Genomic DNA, 20960 nt, shown 5'->3' with positions numbered 1-20960 from the left:
CTTTGTAACACTCGTGCTGCAGCTTACACAACCGGCGTCAGTTAGGCGCGAACTTCGGGCTGAATCTTTCAAGCAAGGACACTCGACGGAAGATTGCGCTGGGTGTGTCGTCAGCGCGACCTAGCAATTCAAGTACGCCTATTACAGAGAATATTACGACATTTTCACCTAAATGTACAATACGCGGCAACTGACACGCGAACACGAAAATGTGAATCAAAACACGCAAATAGCGCGATTTCTTTCCGTACAAGTCAAAATGACGCGTGGCTTGGTTACAAAAACAAAGTCCGGAAATGTGGCTTTCCGAATATACCGATAGCGCGCCCTTATTGACCTCAACGAACAGCATTTGTTTTTTTCAATTTTGCGCGTTATGATTCATATTTTCGTGTTGACGTTTCATTTACCGCGTATTGTACATGTATTTTAGCCTCGCACGGACCTTGCGATCGTGTAAAACCTCATCATCATCGTCATCATCATCAGCAGCATATTCACGCCCACTGCAGGGCAAAGGCCTCTCCCATTAATCTCCAATTGTCCCGGTCCTGTGCTAAGTGCCACCAATTTATCCCCGCAAACTTATTGATCTCATCTGCCCATCCAACTTTCTGTCGCCCCCTGCAAGGCTTGCCTTCTCTAGGGATCCACTCTGTTACCCTTAATGATCAACGGTTATCTTGCCTTCGCATTACATGCCCTGCCCATGTCCATTTCTTCTTCTTAATTTCTACTAGTATGTCCTTAACACGCGTTTGTTCCCTGACCCACTCCGCTCTCTTCCTGTCCCTTAATGTTACACCTATCATCTTCCATTCCATTGCCCTCTGAGTCGTTCTCAATTTAAGTTGAACCCTCTTAGTGAGCCTCCAAGTTTTTGCCCCGTAGGTGAGTACTGGTAAGATGCAGCTGTCATACACTTTCTTCTTCAGGGACAATGGTAGGCTGCCATTCATTATCTGAGATTGCCTGCCGAATGCACTCCACCCCATTCTTATCCTTCTAGTTATCTCTGCCTCATGGTTGGGATGCGGGGTCACAACTTGGCCTAAGTAGATATATTCGCTGTCAAACCTCAAGTCATGGCAAAACTGACGCTTGACCGACGGTTACGGCGTTCTGATGCTCCATCCTGTTCGGTTGCGGACAGGACGGAGCAAACGAATACAAGCAAAAACGAACAACAAGAGCATCGTCGGTGGAGCAACATTGTGGGGCAGGCAGGCAGGCAGAAAATGGCCGATGCTTCCAATTACCGCATGTCACGCGTAGCCCGTTTGCTGCTCTCGAACAGCTAGATTTGTGTGACGCCCTGCAGCTTTCATATTACACTTCAACATTCTAGTGGACTACATTGCAGCCGAGCCTAGAAAGGAATAAAATAAAATCTGGAAGTCGTCACTGAGTTGCGCGACAGTGCCAGTGTTCCGAAATAGCTTCAGATGAGTTCTACATTCCGGTGCCTTACATCGCAGCTGTATGCAAAAAGAAAAAAAAAAATTATGACGTCCCTGAGTTGCGCAGTGGTCGTCGGTGGTCGGAAATATAGCTTCAGATCAGTTCAACGTTCCAGCGCCATGCATGACTGCTGTGCCTCAAAGAAAGACAAAAAATGGTGACGTCATTGAGTTGCGTGGCGGTGGTTGTCGGTGGTCAGAAATATGTGTAGGCTTTCGACACCCTTTGGTCACCGGATACGCTCTGCGTATATAGGCGATAGACAAAACAGCAGCCCGGGTCGCAGCCACCGAGATGAGAAGTCGCAGGCCCACCACCGCCTGTTTCCTCTCTGACGTCAGCGAAAGCTGATAGGGAGCGGCCGTAACGCCCCTCACGCGAGGACACCAGCGAGCGCGCAGTTATTTTTATCGCACTTTCCGCCGTTCGACGCTCCAATGCCCGACGGGATGTGTGTATCACCGCGGAGATGTGCAGCGAATTGTCAGATTGCTGCATTCCTTCCATGTTTTTGTACGCTTTAGGGCGACTGTTTGTGCGCTGACTGCACGCTGCGTCACGCTGGCACTGCATTCTGTATTCGGCAACAATAGCACTGCGTGGGAATGACCTACTGGACCGATAAGATGGCGGAGATTGGGTGGCGTAGTTTTAGAAAGATGCGAGAGTGATTAGATATCTGATAAGGTACTGCGATGACAGCGAGCCTCCTTCTTCGGCCCTGTCTTTTTCCCTCTGGTTTTGGTTGATATTATGTTTTCTCTCCTGCGAACTCGGTGTCGTTACAGCGTGGCGTTCGAATCGAATTAATGAGTATATGCTTGAACTTTGAACCATAGCGGCTCTTCAGTGTAAGTGTGAACCGTCGCGGTTTCAAGAAAGGCACGATAAAACCTAACGACCCTGCATTAATTAGATTATGTGACGTGCGCAGGTTGCATTGCTCGTGAATATGGCTGCTTTGATTTGTGCTTCGTATTAAATTTCGCTGTCATGGCGTAGTACTATGCAGCGATACGAGGCCAGCTCTAGTTCATACCACAAGCTGCATGCAGCAACATGTGGAGGCTACATTGCTGTCAATAGAGTGTCCAGTGAGGGCGCCTAACTCACCGTGAAGGGGGTTCTGAAAGGACATTTCAGTCTGCCCTCTCGGCAGGTGGAACCGCAAGGACCCGTCGCCTATTCTCGCTTTCCTTCACGGCGAGTTGGGCCCCCTCAGCGAGCGCTCTACTAACAACAATGTAGCCTCCACAGTACTGCATGCAGCTTGTGGTATGAACTATAGGACTGTCGGCCACTACAAATACTTGTCACAGCAGGCTCGCGGCAACAGTAAAAAATTAGCTCTTTTTTGTTGATGTTTGCAGTTACGATGACTTTACAGGTATGAAGAGATGGTTATGTATTTTTGGTGGAGATAAAGAGTTATGGGAAATCACAACTCGACGCTCTTAGATGCGACCCCCTGTCGAGAACGAGGCGTGTAAATTATTGGGAGGTATGATGTCCATGCTCTACTACATCGCGGCGATATACAGGCATAATCAAAACCTCACTATCAGCTGCAGATTTCCGGCTTATCACAGTTCCTTCAGAACTAATTACTCTATAGTGTTACGGAAAGTATTTCCGCACAGTTTATTGATGGGGACAGTGCGCTGTTTGTTTGAAGCTTTGGGTAATGTTCTGCCAGGTTCTAGACACGTGGAAGCTGTAAGCCGCAACTCTATGGACACTAAATTTTGACGACGAATTACACACACGCGAAAAATATTGACTGCTCCGTAAATAATTTTCGCGGTGTTCGTATTTAAGGCAGCTAACTTGCGCTGTGGGACGTCTCACTGTCATGAACCCATTTTATTATATTCCCGAACGCTCTTTTTTTTCTTAGCAAAATTTCTGCAGTTGATATTGAATGCTCGCGCGTGTATCACAGTAAACTGCGTTCAAGTAGTACCGCATTTTCACAATTCTAAGCGTGTAGTTGTGTTATGAAAATTAAAAAAAAAAAGCAATTTGACGCCGATTATAGTGCGCTGATGTTAAAGACTGACACCACGTACAGTAGCGCACATATGAAATGCGGACGCGAAATGAACCAGAACACACAAATAGCGCGAATCCTTTCCATGCAGGTAAGACTGACGCGTGGCCTTATCACAGTAACAATAACAAAGTGGGAAAGTGCGGCTTTCCAAATACAGTCGAGCCCGCTTATAACTAACACATCGGGAAACTGAAATCAGTTCATGATATCCGCTAAATCTGGGCACAAAGTCGATGTATACAAATGGTAACGGGAGACGAAGATTTGTTCGTTATAGCCGCTATTTCGTTAAAACCGGGTTCGCTGTAAGTTGGCTGTACTGTGTACCAATAGCGCGCCATCATTTGACCTCCACTAACAGTATCTTTTTAAATTTTGCGTGTTCTGGTTCATATCTTCTGGTTCATCCCAGCTGTGCTGTGCAAATTGTCCGCAATAGCTTCAGCTTACCAGGAGTCACGTACGCGCGTCAACAAACGCTTGACACTTGGCTGCCTTAACGCGGCCTGCTGAGAAGATATTTAAGGATCCATGTCGACCTTGTTTTCTTCGAGTCCCTCGAGCGGAAACCGAGAAATGCAAAATTGTTTTCTGTCTAGTCCGCTCTGCATTCGCGACTGATCGGGCGCGACGAGCCGAGAAAAACACCCTTCCCGTGACGTCACAGTGACGTAATGCAGCGGCGTTTCTATCCGCGGGCGGTCGTCACGCGTCACCTTCCGCGATCGCTCATCCGTGATGCACCCAAATCCGCGCCAATTCTTTCAACGACCGCGCGCAACCGAGCTGCTGCGACTGAGCCCACGTCCATTGTCCCGTTTGGCGACGTTTTTGAATTTGCCGCTCGAGTGCGCTCTGGTGCACGCACGCGCGGTCCGTGTGAGGGGAGCGTTGTTCGAACTTAGCGCGCGTGCGCGTGTGTACCTATACCTGTTCTCGCCTATTTCACCTCGCTTGCCGGCATTCATCGCGTGACTCGTGCACCTAAACGTGATTGCACTCATGTGCGCTCGCACTCCAAACGACGGATATTACTTCTATCGGTGACATGCCTAGTTCTTTTTTTTTAAATCAACGCTGTACCTTTCCTATGTGCACTAAACGAGGATTCCCGTCTGCAGTTTTAGCTGACCGTTTTTCGCGGTCCGCTCCGTTCCGATAGCAAGCGGGAACGCCATTGCGCCGGTACCGGAGCGGACCGTCGAAAACGGTCAGCTAAAACTCTATGCTTCAAGTGCCGGTCACGATTTTTAGAGGCCCAATGACATTTGATATTTTCATATGAGATCGCATATTGTCCCTGGAAGATGTCTTTGCATCAATGCGTTTTCGTACAGTGGTGAAGCCAACTTTAGATGTGCTTGTTGTATAGCGTTCTGTAGGGGTGCGTGGGGCCCTGTGAAGGTATTTCAGAATAAAGGCCCTGCGGCGTTCCTGTTTTTATATCAGACTGCTTATATTAACATTGAAGATGTCTTCCCAGTAGTGCCTCTCTGTATAACAGTGCAGCAAACTTTTAAAGGGCTTGGTGTGCAGAAGAGCGGCTTACGCATTTATCCTACAATTCCTACATTGGGAGTTTCCCGAGATTTTTTTTTTAATAATTGCAACGGCCAACTTCATTTTAAATTACAGTGTCAACATTACGGCATATTTATAACGTCGTTACAGCACCTGTCGTAACTATCGGTAAGTGTTCACGGTTTATGTAAGCGATGCCGTACATTGTAAACAGCCTGTTTTAGAGTGTAAGGCACTGCCATATATGGAAATCTAAAGACGTAGGAAAATAGATTCAGTCCCCGATTCGGTGCACGAATGCATAGAGGAAATTTTCAGCTGGGTCTTCGCACGGTTCGATGGAAGCACTTTAGTTATCGAATATCCCCTTTTGGTATTGGTTGGTGAGAGTGTGAACTTTCAGAACTGTTAACTAAAAGAAATAAAGCAGACTGAATGAAATAAATCGGGATATCTCGCGTGTCCGAAGTAGTTTGCGTTCTTTGAAAAACAAAGATCAACTAGCCACTTTTTGTATACGTAAACCCTCGTTTCAACGAAGCCCCGGTACACGAAACATTTTGTTATAAGCGGTACTTCGCTAAAAATGGCGATGATTTCCTCTCTTTGTACTAAATTTGGGACCGCGAAAAACTTCGAACAGAGCGATTTCGTTAAAACCGGGGTTTACTGGCTATATCTATTTATTCAGTTAGGCAAGTGGAATAATTAATTAATGTCTAGGTGATATGCGCGAAAAAATATCGCTGGATAAGAGAGCGCTGACAGACAACTTTATACCTCAACTTTGTATCTGTCCGGATTCAGTTTCCCGCATTAAACTTGTTATTTTTTTTATTCGTGCACCATTTTCCCGAAGCGTGAACACAAGGTCGCGAAAGAACATGAATCGGAGCGACATCCGTTCATGGTCGCTCATGCGTTGTACGCGTGTGCATATTGTGCAGGAAAAGCGTCCCGCGCGTCGTTGAATGACTGACACGTGACCATGGTTGACACCGCAGAATCATAAAAAAGAAAAGGTTTTTACCGGCTCCCAGGCGCAGATGCACTCTGTAGTCGACCGCCTGCGATGTATCTGATAGTAGCATCGCAGATGGGACGATTGCATTGTGCCGGTCCCGTTTAGGAGTTGCGGCTGCAAACATGTGACGCACTCGACGGGGGTGTTATTTTCCTCGATGCCAGAGATGCCGCCTGAAGCTATCGCGCATGATCGGCCCGTTGCAAGCCTCCGTTATGTGCGAAATCGGCGTCGAAATCACGCACTCTCGCGATAATCGGCGAGATCGCGGTTGAGAAATGTGGCCGGATTTATTCGCATACCTAGCGGGTGTACGGCGCAGCGTCCCCTGAACCTCTACGGGGGGAGTTCGTTTTACTTATTTAGCGTGTACTCCCTCGTAAAACGACACTTATGAGAGCGCAGCGGGGGTCGTGGTTGGGTCAGAGTTAAAATTAAGTAACTGCAATGAAAGCACATTTACTTTTATTGCACTTTAATCACAGAACTTTCATTTCTAAAGTTACTTTTAGTGCGATTGCATCAGATTGTCATTAGCCAGAAATGCCGCCATCTGGCGTCTGCAGCGTCCGATTCCGCGAAGATAGTAAATGCAATGAAATTGGGTTGAAGGAAAAATTAGGGAAAATGTGGATCTGGATGGGAGTCGAACCCGGACTTTCCAGAATGCGACTCGTGCAGGCACCTTTTACACCACTACGGGTTCCCGGCTCCAGCTGACTAAGGGTTAGGCCTAGTGGATGTGTTGTGGCCTTCGACTTCGAACTTGGCTAACAATGAGATTGACGTTACTAAGCGCAACATTAACGTAACCACACGTTATGGCTGAATATGGACGCAACAACGTACCCACTCAAGTGGATTGTTGACCAGTGACGGTGACAGATGGCGCCAGGATTTCACGGCCGATTCACCAGTTTTCGCGTGACTGCGACGTAAGCACCCACAACTCCCACATACCCACTCAGTGGGATTGGCCAACGTCGCCAACTGTCGTCAGAATCTCACGGCCGATTCACCAATCCCCGTTTGGGTGAGACGTTAACATACCACCCACCCGTGCTGCTCACATGCGCACTCAAGAGGATTGGCCAACGACGACCACAGCTGTCGTCAGAAGCTCACGACATATTCTCTGAGTCCCAGTTGGCTGCGACGTCAACTAAACCAACCGAATTTTTTTTCGCATTCTCAGATCACGTAAAAAAAAAAAAAATGACGCTTCCGGATGTTCGTTTTGTTTTTGTTTTTTCTTTTTTTTTTCTTTTGCGAACTCGTTACTTTATAGTTAAAGCGCCGTAGCGAGCGAACGCGATACCCAGCAGCGTGCGGTAAATGTCGTAAATCATCATTCCGACTCGTCAGAGACATTCTCGTTTTATATAAGTTGGACTTGCAGGCCTAGCTTCTCCGAATGTCATGAATACAAAATGCTGAGATGAGGCGTACTATATGATACCTCTCATATGTAATGGTGCGGTGTTATATATCTGACACTGCACATTATCGTCAACTCATAAACTAGGGGTAAATCTAAGCTTTGTCGTATAATGTGAAAATTTGTCAGCGTCACTTCTCGCTGTGGGTGGTGTCGCTGAATTTTGCGCTGCCGAGTTTCGCGTTGCTGACGCATCGCATGATGTTGCGAAACCCGCAACTATTTCTTTCCTAATGTGCAGGCGTCACTGCCCCACGGGACGTAGGAAAGCCAACTTTACAAAAAGTAAGCTTTAAACCGAACTCTATAAAGTCGGCTTCACTGCTTTGCAGGGTTGCAATGCTAGAGAGATTTTTATTAACGATATAAGCACTGCCATGCCAGAACGTGCCCCATCACATTTTAAGCTTAGGCAGAATTTTGCCGACATGCTTTTTGCCAATTGCTTCTGCCCACGCATTTATGTTTCCCTTGATCCGGGGATGCCGTGTTTTTCTCCAGTTAAGCCAAGTGATGCTTGGCTAATGTTCGATCATCAAAATCCGCTGCGTTACCGCTATAAATAGGTGAGCCTCGAGGGACGAATTAAGTTGTTAATGTATACGCCTGCTCCTGTTCCATCATAGCGGGTTTCTTTCGCTCTTGAAATCGTGGGAAGTATTGCCACGACGTCACTCACGTCACTGCTACACCGTCACTCTGCGCACGTCCGTGCGTGTCGTCCCGATTAAACAGCCCTGAGCGATTGGCGGCGGGCAAGAAATGTCACACCTCGAGGACCGTGGGAACTTGCGGGTGCGCGTCCTCTGAAGGGTTATTCGCGGGAATAAGAGTTGCCTTCTACGCGCGTAACGACCTTTGTCCGAAGCTTGCACCCGTTTTTTTCAGCGTATACGTCGTGCGTGCCAAAGGAATTCATTAGCTGGACATGTTTTCCCAGTACGTATACTTTCTCTCGGCGCTTTTGTTTTATCTCCCTTCCTTTCGCTTCGTATTAGTTTTTTTCCTGTTCCCCCTCTCTCTTTCTTTGCACAGCAAACTGTTGCGCGGAAAGTTTCACGTTCGGAGGACGGACAAAGGTCGTCGTTGTTTTGATAAACTCGTTCCTGAATCGGCCATCTTGTATGTACTCTTCCTTGTCTTCAAACGGTGGCTAATCCTACACCATGGCGCAGGCTAAGCTGGTTAAACGAGAAGGACGGACGAATGACGCCGAAGTGCCTGTAGCGGCCGCTGCGCGAGGACTTAGCATATCACAGAGCAAATTCCAAATTATGTCGTAGCACAACGGTAAAAAGGAGATTAAGCTGTTCTAAGGGTGCCTCCTGTGTTGTTCGAGGCGTGGTCAACACCACATTTACGACCCGCCGCGGTGGCTCAGTGGCTAAGGCGTTGCGCTGCTGATCACGAGGTCGCGGGTTCGATTCCCGGTGGCCCCCTTTTCTGATGGAGGCGAAAACCGAAAACGCCCCTGTGTACGAGATTTCGGCGCACGCTAAAGATCCCCAGGGGGTGGAAATTAATTCGTAGCCCTCCACTACGGCGCGCCTCATCGCCTGCATGCGTTGCGTGGGCGCGCTAAACCCTTCAATCAATCAATCAATCAACACCACCTTTACGACTTCCTGACAACGAACGCCAGCGAATGAAATCAGTGTGACGTCACTAGCGTGAAAATTACGCTGTTATTGTTGTTGAAAGCGTGTTCATTTTTAAAAGGGTTGCACTTCTCGACTGGCAACGGTCCTCGTCAAGAAGGGCGAATGGCAGTGAATTGAAGGTAGAGGACAAGATCTTCGCCACAGTTCACTCACTTCGCTATAAACATATAAGGCGGCAGACAATAAAGGAAGCTCATACAGGGTTCTCAGAAACCACCTGGCACCTCTAAGTTTCACGCCGTCAGCAGTTAGTGGCGCAGTCGCGCCGGACGTACGCCACATTGAAAACTATAATTTAGCTTAATCGACCAGATTTAGGGGAAATCCCCAAGGTGGAGTAAGTTTCTGCGAAGAAAAGTTCTTTAGCTTGTTCCCTGAGCCCATACTTACGCGGGTACGCGTCACGTATGCGACGATTGTAGTTTCTCCATTTTACAGCGCAGTAGCATGTGGCAAGCAGCAATTTGTAAGCAGGGACTCAATAACTGTTTTCAGTATTTAGAGGGGCCATGAAGATAAAATATCAGCTTGAGAGCATGCACCAGCCACTGGTAACCCTGGTTACTCAGCCCTATACTCCCGCCTCGAAAGCCGTTTCTTTTCAACAACAACAACAACAACAACCCCGCTCTTACGTTCCTCAGTGCTGCGTTTTCCCGGCTGCTACGTTGTTTTTGTCTAGTCCCGGCGCAGCTCACATAGAGTCCCATGTATTAAAATCCTCACTGTTACGTCGTGGCTCAGAGTACGTTCCGGAATCATTCGTCGCAATCTGACACTCCGAAGCCGCCCACCATAGCCGCCCGGACGACATGCGCGGACCGCCATTTTGACGTTTGACGAGCCTTAGCCAGGCTTGGCTACGGAACTCACTGAATGAAGACGCACGCGGGTGCGATTTGTCACTACTAGATGACCTTATGTTACTCGATGCTATCACCATCATTACCGCGCTTACAACAGAAGTTTCACTTCGTAATGCCACAAGTGCGTGTTTGCCAGAAAGCCCCACCGCAAGAATAGCACGCGTTCTCGTCGTCGTCGTGCGCTTCAAGCTTTGAGAGCACCGTTGAACTTGCAACCGCGAACTTTGTCGTGCCTTGATGGCGTCGCGAAAACGGAAGGCGCTTTCCCTTCAGGAAAAGCTTTACGTGCTAAACGCAGTAGACAGGCAGCCAGCGCGGAAGAGAGTCGACATCGCCAGGGACCTTGCATTGCCACGCGTGGTGTTTTCCAACGATCGCAAAAAGCGGCAATCCTACATTCTCGAGTTTTTTTTAAGGTTAGAAAGCCAAAGTTGCAGAAACACATGGTTGCAAGTCAAAGCTACGCTGTTTTCGTTCATTTTCGAAGGTTTCCTCACTGCTGCGTTTTCAACGTTGTTACGTTTTGTTTGCCCGGTCCGGTGAAAAACGTATGAACGGGGTTCTGAGTTGTCATTGCTTCATCTGGGGAACAAACACGTTACAGCGCGAAGGCAGACGAAGACTGCAAGGCGTAACATGGAACAATAGCTGACTTGCCCAACAACATGTTCTTCTACTGCTTCATCTATTTTACAAATTAACTAAATTATTTGTTTGAAGTTTGCGATGAAATCGATGGCATAGTTATCGGGACAACGCAGTATTTTTAATGAAGCAGACTTGTATTTCGTCTTCGCGGTCCCTTAAGAAACAGACTCGGTCGAGCTGCGCGAAGCGTCATGCATGCATGGGCCCCCCGATTCGGGCCCAAGAACGAGGAACTGGCGGCGCAAAACAAAAGGCCACACCCTTCAGGGTCCATACTGGCCGTGATCGATAGCTCCTCAGTGCCTCCGCGGTGGCGGCGGCTCTGTCAGACAGCGCGGCAGACGACGCACGAGCGAACAATGCGTCTGCGAAATGGCATGCACCATTTCTCATCGGCAGGACTCGACACGGCGACGAGGCGGATGTGGGTTGACGCGCGAGAATGCGACGCGCTGTTCCCCACATCGGAAGCGCTAACCTATGCGGCAGGATGAGTCAGCGCCGCAAATGCGGTGCTAACGTGCCTTGGCGGAGAGAGAGAGAGAGAGAGAGAGAGAGAGAGAGAGAGAGAGAGAGAGAGAGAGAGAGAGAGAGAGAGAGAGAGAGAGAGAGAGAGAGAGAGAGAGAGAGAGAGAGAGAGAGAGAGAGAGAGAGAGAGAGAGAGAGAGAGAAAACAAACTTTTATTTTCCGCAGGACCTAAGTCCAGGTCCTAATTTGAAAGTTCAATTCACCGGGAGTATACCACTGCAAAATGATTGAAATCCCTGTCTGTAAGTAACAGCCCTATATACCCTCATAGCAAAGTGATGATGATGATGATGATGAAACGTTATTCAAGTCGAGGTGTTAGAGCACCCGCCCTGTTAAAGGCTTCCTTAGTTAAAAAACCAACAGAAAACACCCTTTAGGGTGTTCTGTCGTTTATAACACCTTTAAACCCTACCAAAAACACACCCTTTGAAAAGGTATTTTTCTTTGTTTATTGATAGGGTGTAAAGGTGTTAGCTATAGACAAAAAAGGCGTAAATCGTTTAATGCGTGCACTGAAGCAAATACACCACGCTTGGCCGTCATGACGAACCTGTACCCGTGCCATGTTTCATGGAGCTGGTTCTGCAGGAGAGACTTTAATGGTCGCCGCTTACCGGAACATGCGTTCGTGCCCTGTAGTTAAAAAATGGCCGCAACCGTGATTTTAATGCACCTACTTTGGAGCTAATGGCATACTGTATGTCCGCTAAAAATATTCCATAACCGTCCAATACGCATTTGCGCAAACTGGGTGCGTCATCAGTATCTTCAACGGCAGTTTGGAAACGACGTTCGTTCCGCGCCGTTTCGGGGAACTCTCGTTTGAATGCACCTGCTCTAAAAGAGCGCCATAAAGCTTTTTATTCCCTGCCTTAAAACGTCGTTCGTCTCGCTGTGGTGAACGCCTTTTTTCTCTGGAAGCGTTCAATCAAGCAGCTGTATTCGGAACGAGGCAAACGAGAAACTGTTCACAGAATTGAGCCGGCGTACAGGCATGTGCAGTTCTTGATCAGCCGTGGAGCAGCATTTCCGCTGAATTTTTATTTGTTTTCTGTGGACAAAACGGTAGCCACAATTTATAGAGGCTCGCTGCTGTGGCTTGCTTTGCTGGTCCGGCGTTTCGTCTAGGGGGCACAAGTAGCCTTGTCAATAAACAAAATTGGTCGCGTATCTACTTGCTTCGCAACAAATGTCGTCGCAAGACAATAATCTCTTTCACTCTTTCCACGTAACGCCCTCTCCGCAATCCCCACCTATCCCACTTTTTCTCCTGCCATCATGGGTGCAATGATGGTTTCCTCAATTCAATTTTCCCGCGTTCACACTGCCCGCGCGCCATCTGTCGGGACCTTTTGTTCCTATTGTGCTTGGAGCAGCTCGAGGCGACATGTTTTGTTTTGGTGTTGGCTTTTTTTTATATTGCATCTCTTCGGAACGATTTTTACACCGATGCTTTTGTTGATACTATTTTTTTTTTGCTATCGTAAAAACTGATCCCACGTCTATTTTCAATGAAACGAATGCTGCTACTTTCAGTTTTGTACTTACGTTTTGCCTCAAACATGCGTTATGTTTTCTTTGTGCTTAACATTGTTGACATCTGTTCCAGACAGTCGTGCTTTATGTTCAAGCACTCTTTCCCCTGTTTACTTAATTTCTTTTGGGCCGGGCATCTGAATCGAGGGACAGATAGTCCGACAGTTTCGCGTTTAGATAACCCAAGAAAGGCTAGGAGTACCGTGTAGCGAATGAGCGACAAACCAGACAAACCTTTTTCTCTTGAGTTGTTTATTTCGTAACCAAAGGTGTAGCCGGGAATGTGCAGTAGGTTCAAAAAATTGTTTTGTAGCAGCGGGGATGCAGCCGTGGACTTGCATAGCAAGCTCATGTGTATAAAAACTGTTTTGTCAGACCGGTATCACTTCGCCTTTGCCACAAGCTGAGCGTCTGTGCGTCGAGTGCGCGCGCCCATGCAAAGTGGGCTAACACGGCAATCACGGAAAAAAGAAAACAGGTCCATCTGGGTCGTGGTGTTCTGCGGTCATTAATATTCTCTGTAATGCCAATCGCGAAAAAAAAATGATGGAAATAGCGCAGAAGGCGTGAGTGGAAGTATTGGTTGATTAATTTATTGTTTTCATTGACTTTTTTTTATAAATTCCTGACCAATGCCCCTCTGTGGACATGGGCTGCTGTATGTATGTATGTATGTATGTGTGAATGTATGTGTGTATGTACGTACGTATGTATGTATGTATGTATGTATGTATGTATGTATGTATGCATGTATGTATGTATGTATGTATGTATGTATGTATGTATGTATGTATGTATGTATGTATGTACGCATGCATGCATGTACGTATGTGTGCATGCATCATTCCGCTGGGTGACGCATCGACGCTTCGCTCGAGGAAGAGAAGTATACCGTCTCTTCACTGAACATTAAGACCGTTTTTCTACCTACGCTGTCCACTTTGAATGTAAGCTCAGTGCAGCCAAGCCAGTGCATATGAGTCTGTACTGGCTACACTAAGCGTAAAAAAGTGTAGGCAAAAAAAAAAAAATGTCCCTCCTCGCTCTCACGAAGAGCAGAATAGTGATCTTGCTCATCCTTCTAACATATATGTTCCTCGCGCATGTTCATGACCGATCGCCTACGTACGCGGGGACGAATTTCGCCTCCGCTCCAAGCGTGCGTTATGCTCTAGTACGATTACATTCTCCTCGTGATAGCGCGTGCATGCGCGTTGATCTATACCAGTGCATTGGTCGGCCGCCCTCTTCAAGGCGCTGTGTATAACTGTACGCCACCGCTTGCATGGTTGTCCCTTGTCGAGATGCGTAGAAGGGAAAATGCCGTTCCCGAGCGCCCCGGGCAATCAGCGGATGCCGTCGAGGTCGTCGCATAGCGTATCGCGACGCTTAATTCCACTCGCTTTATTTTCCGCCTCTCCCTCCCTCTCTCTCTCTCTCTCTTCACCGCTGGTTATCTGTACGCCATGTTACGGCTCAGGGTCGTCTCTTGACAGCCGCAATGCCAGCGATGCGCGCTTGCTCGGACGTCATCGCCGCCACTTGTGCGCTGTACGCTGCTCCGAAGCCAGTCGTCGATTTTTTTTCCCTTTTCCTTCACTCGCTTTGCCTAATCGCGGTTGTTTGCCTCGCGGACTCCCGTTATTCTATTAATACCGCCGTTAGTTTAGGAGGCACATAAAACACCTCGGCTCTCGGCCATTCGGCGGGCTGTAAAGGCGTCGAATGCGGCATGCAGATGTATGAGGAAATGTACAGCCTCTGTCAAAAGTTTCTGGACCATGTCAAAACTTAGCCACAAAGGATCCAACATGCAAAACTTCCCTCTCGAGTGAGACTGAAACGTTGTGATTGATTCATTATGAGGTTTAACGCGCCGACGCTACATAGGTCAGGCGCGCCGTAGTGAAGTGCTCCGGATTAATTTTGACCACCTGGGGTTTTTTGAGGTGCGCAAAAATCTCGAACATACGGGCTTTTCGCTTTTCGCCTCCATCTGAAAAACGGCCGCCGCGGCCGAGAATTGAACTGGTTCCTTGAACTCAGCTGGCTGAAACGTTTGACAGTGCCGAAAAGCTGGTGAAAGCACGCTGCATTCTATACTGTCATCAAGCAACTCGGTCATGATCACTTGACCAAGTAGCTTCTTCATAGCTCAAGCACTTTTGTCGTGCCCTATAAACTTTTGACAGAGACTGTACTAGGGCCATTTTACCAGCGAAAAAAGACAGGGGCATAAAAAGAAGCAATTTTTTGGGTTCCTGTCTTTTTTCGCTGGTAAAATGGCTCGAATTCAACACCAACTAGCCCATTTTTCAGCTCAACTGTACGAGAGAAGAAGCTACGCAGGATCGCCTGTTTATCGCCTCAGTCAGTGGTACATGCGTTAACCGAGTTTGGCCGAAGGCGCGCATTGCGAGCTTGTAATTACGCGTGTCACATTTGCTCGAGCGAATAGCCGACCCTTGGAGAAAATTTTGTGTCGCCGTCGCTCAAAGATAGAGCCAGAAGTCAGTCACCCTCGGGGGGAGTGATTACGTAGATGCGATGGGCAGACGCACTGCAGGTGGCGGATGATGTGTAGTATGGGACGCGACCACCGCTGGTGAAGCAGGGGGAACGAAGAGCTGCATGGTAGCACCGAGAGTTGCTGCGCATGCGCACTGGGCCCATGGCGACATCTCTGCGCACGCTCATTCCGATTGACGGCGTGAGGTCTGCGCCGTCAGTGCGATTTTGGTTTGGAAAAACTCGCGTTGCAGTATATTCGCTCCACCCAACAGCTTGTTTCACGACCATGTGTTAAGTTGAGCGTCACATCCCCCCTTTCCCCCGGGAGTTCCCGTGAGTAAGGGTTTCCAACGATTCAAAGGTTCCAACGACTCGGAAAGTGCAGCTAGTCAACAGGTCCAACTTTGCAGCTCAAGGTGCAACAGAGCACTGGGCAATTGAGTTGAACAAACAGTGAAAGATGTGTAAGGGAACGCTCGCCTCCTAGCTTTTGCACCTGTAAACGTAGTGCATACTATTATAATCTGCAGCATAACTCATAAGCTATGTTGCAGAAGTGTGGAAAGCCGAGTTCTTAGCGGGTCTTCGACTCAGGCCGTGGATTTCTTAACTCACTCGGCCGCGTCAATAATGCTACGAGACAAGAGATCCAGGTCCAATTTTGGGTCTCTTGGCTCGTGCGATCCCTTAATGCGAAAGGAGATCGGAAGGAGAGGGGGTGTGGGATATTCCAACCCGTGCGCACTCAATTCAATTGAATTGAATTTGTTTTTCCAACAACGTCAGTGTTGAGGACTGTGCACAAGAAGCCACCGTACACGGGCGCTTGAACAGAGTTTACGGCCCCGGGCAAGCTCATCAGAGGCATCACAGCAAAAGTACTACGCAAAGCACTCGGCAACGCTACGCGGCGGTGAATTTACACCTACGCTTCTCCACTTTGGACTCTGCTACTATACAGCCCCCTGCAGTCATTGCAAACACGTGTGCATTCCTTGACACGCGTTATCGCTGCGGCGCGCCCGTCTTGTGTGGGAATGCCGCCTTCCTCGTGCGAAGTTCATTGTCGGGAGCTTCATTCACGACGCCGTCGGCAAGAATATGTCGCCCCTCCCTTTAGATATATATTCGCTGTTTTACGGGCGACGTCTTTCGTGAAGTGCGCCTTGCTCGTTGCCCGCGCGTTTACGGCCTCCCTCGCGAGTCTGCGGCGCATATATGTATATGCTCGCTGAATCGGTTCATTTTCCTAGAAGTGAGAAGCGGCACGTGTTTTGCGGGCGCTATGCGACAGCGGTAGAACGCGTAGCAAGGCTTCTGTGTCGCCGCGCAGCGCTCGATCATTTTCTCTCGACTGCATGGTTAGTGTTCTTTTCACCTTTACGTGCGATAATACCCTCGTTGGCATGCTTTTCCAAGCATGGTAAGGCGGCTAAGTGAATGGGGGAAGCGTGTGCTTTGTACCCTGTGCAGTGTTTGCTGCAATAACAAACAATGGAGAAGGAAGGATAATACAGTGCATGAAAGGCAGGGAGGTTAACCAGGTTACAGTCCGGTTGGCTGCCCTACACATGGGAAGTGGGGAAGGAGGGATTTAAAGAGAAAGAAAGAGTATTGAAAAGACAGGAATAGAGCTTGACAAGCAAGAAAAGAAAAATTAAGAAAAAACACTCAGTCGTTGCCGCCTCTCACACGCATTCGCGAGTGACCGCTACGGAGCGAAATGTTACACGTTCGGTTTTGAATAGGTGGCCTTTATGGTGCAAGTGAAACGGCCGCAGACTATCGAGTGACTTCATGTTTGTGGCTCCATGAACATTCCGGTAACAGAGTGGATCCCTAGGGAAGGCAAGCGTGGCAGGGGGCGGCAGAAAGTTAGATGGGCAGATGAGATCAAGAAGCCTTTGCGGGGATAAATTGGTCGCAGTTAGCACAGGACCGGGATGATTGGGGATCAGTGGGAGAGGCATTTGCTCTGCAGTGGGCGTAGATAGGCTGATGATGACGATGATGATGATGAACATTCCGGAAGGTGGGCAAAATCGGTGTATGCCGCCCCGCCTGCTAGGTGGGAGAGGGGGGGATATTTTTTTGGCGCCTATAATTTTTGTAGAAGGCTGCCTGTGCGCTGTGGGAGCTTTCAGGGTCAAGTAATTGGTAAAATATTGCGCGCTGATTGCTAATCGCGCTTGATCAAGTTTTCTTTCCTTTTTAGCGCTATAGGATCAACCACAATGAATTTATGCGCGTATCCTGCCTAGCATAATGAGAGTACTGTGAGAACAGAGTAGCTCATTTACCTGCAGACGCTTTATAAGCAGGAATTTAAGCGTAATTTGCAATGAGAACAGGCAAGACGACCCATTTGGAATAAGGTTCATCAAAGCAATCTGACGGGCTAGTTGATCTGACATTATGGAAATAAAATTGCGCTGAAAAGGATGTGTGGTGTGTCCTCTTTCTGTTCGTCCTGTTCTTTTTAGCGAAATTTTATTTCGACCCACTAATGACGCAGACGAACCTAATGAGGCTTCATTGCTTGCGCACGTAAAACGAATCTGTGCAATATCGGCCCATAATCTTATCTCCCTTGTTTCATTTTTCCTTTCTTTCTTTCTTTTTTTGTTTTTGTTTCGCACAGTTTGAAGTCGCGGGACAGCAAGCGTGGAGCTTTGCTTGTGGCGAATTCGATGTCAGAAAAACAACAATTTTTCCTCTTTCACCGCTTGCGGCATGGTTTTCAAACAGTGTCTGCGCATAAGCTTTCAATGGTGCTCGTTTGCGTAGCGTGAACCATGCAAGAGTAACTAGAAAATGTCAGTTTGAGCGAATCCTTGACACTGGCTCTCCTGTTATTCTTCCCTGTCGCGCTCAATGTCGTCAGCATGGCCGTAGCATAGTGATAAAACTTTACGTTACAGCGCTGGCCGCGAGTCGAGCTTTATGTTTTTGTGCGCTTTGGCGCGTTCCCGTTTTCTCTGACGTCACACATGCAAATGTACTACCTCGCGCGCCTTGAGATAAATGCGCCGAGACCCAAAACAGCCGATTCTCCGCCTCGAGAAACCAGTCGAACCGACTTCTTCGAAGGAGACCTTTCGCCATCGCTGTGTGTTGGCGACGCCATCTTGAATTGGCGCACTCGACAGGATCCTCGTACCGCGCATGCGCGGCAGAGTACGGAACATGCTCGAATGCTGTCAAGATTTAGGGAGTGAAAAGGCCCTCAGCGTCGTAGAACTGAGGTCACGAGGTCAAAATCACAGAAATGTGCTCACGAGCGCGCCGATGTCCAGATTTTATGAAGTCTTCTGCCGCCGCCGGGACGGAAATCGTGTGAGTGAAAAGGTAGGATTATACTATGGCTGTCGCAGAAGCGCAAAACTTGCGAGGAAACCTAAGCACCTTTTTTATGCGAAAGCATTAGTATCCATTTGCGAACGTGTCCTCATTATGGTCATCATTTCTTATCACAAATCATTGTGCAATACGCCATTGCAGGTATGCGCCACGCTGTGCGCGTCTAACCTTTAGACTGACAGCAAGCGACTTAGGCCTAAAGTAATGCTGTGAGGTCTTACTACCTGAAGCTTGATGTACAGCGAGTACTTTTCCCAGTGTGTACCGGTTGAAGACGTTAGACGTCAAAAAGTGTCGTTAGGCTTAACGAATAATGTTTAGGCTTAACGATAGGTAACCGGGATAGTGAACCTGATGACGCGCGGACTCTCAGGAACAAGTATTAAAAAGAAGTCTTCCGAAACTGCCTGTCGACTGGACCGGGCTGACGGAGATGTCTTTAAAAAAGAGAGAGAGAGAACCTCGCGGTCACGTCTAACTAAGCGGACGCTTTTTTAAAGGGGTACGCTCGTCTCCGCAGGTATATAGCCGTTTAGTCGTGCGCTTCGCTCGACGATACATTATCTAACATTGCCGCAGCGGTTATGGCCTCGCCGTGTCCCCATTGCAGAATTCCTCTGTTCAGTCATCAACCGCGACACGTGCTGCCTCCTCCAGCGGCCGAGCAACTCCCCGAGTCGACGTTTGTCCGTCCGACGTGCGCTGCGTCATTCGAGAGTATTTTTAGCACCAACCTCGCGCGCACCTTTGACGCACGTATATATCGAAGAGTCGCGTTTCCTCCCGCGCGGTGTGTGTGTGTGTGTGCTGCAGCGCCTGAAATGCCTACCCCGCCGCGTTGCAGGAAAGCTGCTCGTTCGTCTTCCTCCTGCGATTTTTTTTTCTTTTTTTTTTCGGTTTTCCGCGCTTACCTGTCTCTTGACTTTTTTTTTTTTTCGTTGTGCCTGACGCAGGTTTATTGAACAAGCCCAAAAGGTATTCAATGTGCGGATCAAACAGCGCCCACTTTCCTTTCGCCTGCTTCCCTCTCCCCCCGCGCGTTGTTTTTTTTTTGTCAACGCAGCCGGCTGTTGCAGCACAGACGTCTTTTGGCGCTGTTATTTCAACTTTGCCGCCGTGACGCTCGTTCGCACTCCTAGCAGGAAACTGGCGCGAGGTATGACGCACGTAAATAGACAGACTCCGTCGTCTCCCTAAGGTCAACGAAGAAAAAGGGAGCGGGCAGCTGGCGGGTGGTGGGAAACGAGAAAATGTATTTTCGTAGGGGAAATCGCTCCGGTGGGCGGAACTATATCCTGCTCGTTGTAATTACACGATCCGAATTTAGATCTCCATTCTCCGGATTTGCGTGGTGCCGGCCATTGAGTGTTTGCGCGCGAGAGAGAGCGGACCGACGGCTCTTGTGAGACACGCGCCAGAGAGTCCACATTTTTTTCAGTCTTTTTCTCCCTCGTATGTATCCACGACGTGTCTCTCTCTCGCCCTCGGATGAATAAATTTCGCCGCCGTTCTTCTTCCCCGCTTTTCTTTGGAGAAAGAGGCGGGGCGCGCGTGACGTCAATGTGTCCCGGTACCTGCGTAGAGTGTCGGCAGTGCCCGCCTCCTGGCGTGACTCAGAACTCGGTCGACGTGACTCACTACACGCACTGCCGGCACAGGTCCGTGAGAACCACTTTTCTCGCGGTGGCCAACCAGGCTCTATCAGCCGGAGCGAGAAGACCGGGCGAGGAGAAGAGCACTCGACCTCCCGCTGAGAGGAGAGCCAAGACCGTCCTCTTCTTTCCGCGATGGCCGCAGGAGAAGAAGCGACCCCGGGAAAACTTGCTCGCTACTGCCGCCCCGGCACTCACCGCGCCAGTAACCGGAACAGCGCCTTCCGTGGAACGTGGGATGAGGCGCTCCGTTTGGCTTACAGCCTCCCCGACGCGCCGAGAGCCTGGTAGCGCTGGTACGCGGAGGACAGTTCCGACCACCGCCGTGCTGTGCGCCTTCCTCAAGCTCGCTCCGCTGTGCCGCCAACCAGAAGACACTTCCGAAGACGGTGCGGTCGTTGATCGTCTGCTCAGTTCGTCGCGCGTGATGTGCATCCGCCCGGACATGTCGCCCTGCCCCATCGGGCCCGCGATGGTGCGACCACACTGGCCGTCCATGGTAAGTCGGCAAGGCCCCCTGATTCGACCCCAGTGTGTGCTAGGCAGACCTGACGCTGCGATGGGTCGACGGGCTACAGCCGCTCGCCTTCTTTGGAATCGATCGTGCCGTCCTTCACTGCTTGGGACGACCTTCGTTATCGAACAGCCCTCGAGTGTGTCCCTGTGGTGGCCGTTTCGTTGCGTAATTGAGCGCGTT

The 20960-nt window shown here is 49.0% G+C and overlaps 1 protein-coding gene across 2 annotated transcripts in view; it reads left to right on the top strand.

Annotated features, from left to right (window-relative positions):
• Window positions 1–20960, top strand: part of LOC144149266 (inositol-trisphosphate 3-kinase A-like) — a 488782-nt gene that overhangs the window by 450683 nt on the left and 17139 nt on the right. Inside the window, exon 1 of one of the 2 annotated variants that reach the window (XM_077680819.1) lies at window positions 20157–20762. The exons of the other annotated variant lie outside the window; for it this stretch is intronic. Coding sequence (XP_077536945.1) covers window positions 20172–20762 — 591 coding nt within the window. The 5' untranslated portion in view covers window positions 20157–20171. Of the gene's footprint in view, window positions 1–20156; window positions 20763–20960 lie in introns of those variants that run through there. 2 annotated transcript variants of the gene reach the window in all.

Source organism: Haemaphysalis longicornis, unplaced genomic scaffold (assembly GCF_048455015.1).
Source record: "Haemaphysalis longicornis isolate Haplotype H1 unplaced genomic scaffold, Haemaphysalis longicornis Haplotype H1 scaffold_8, whole genome shotgun sequence".
NCBI lineage: Eukaryota > Metazoa > Arthropoda > Arachnida > Ixodida > Ixodidae > Haemaphysalis > Haemaphysalis longicornis.
This window is presented reverse-complemented; position numbering and strand designations above follow the sequence as displayed.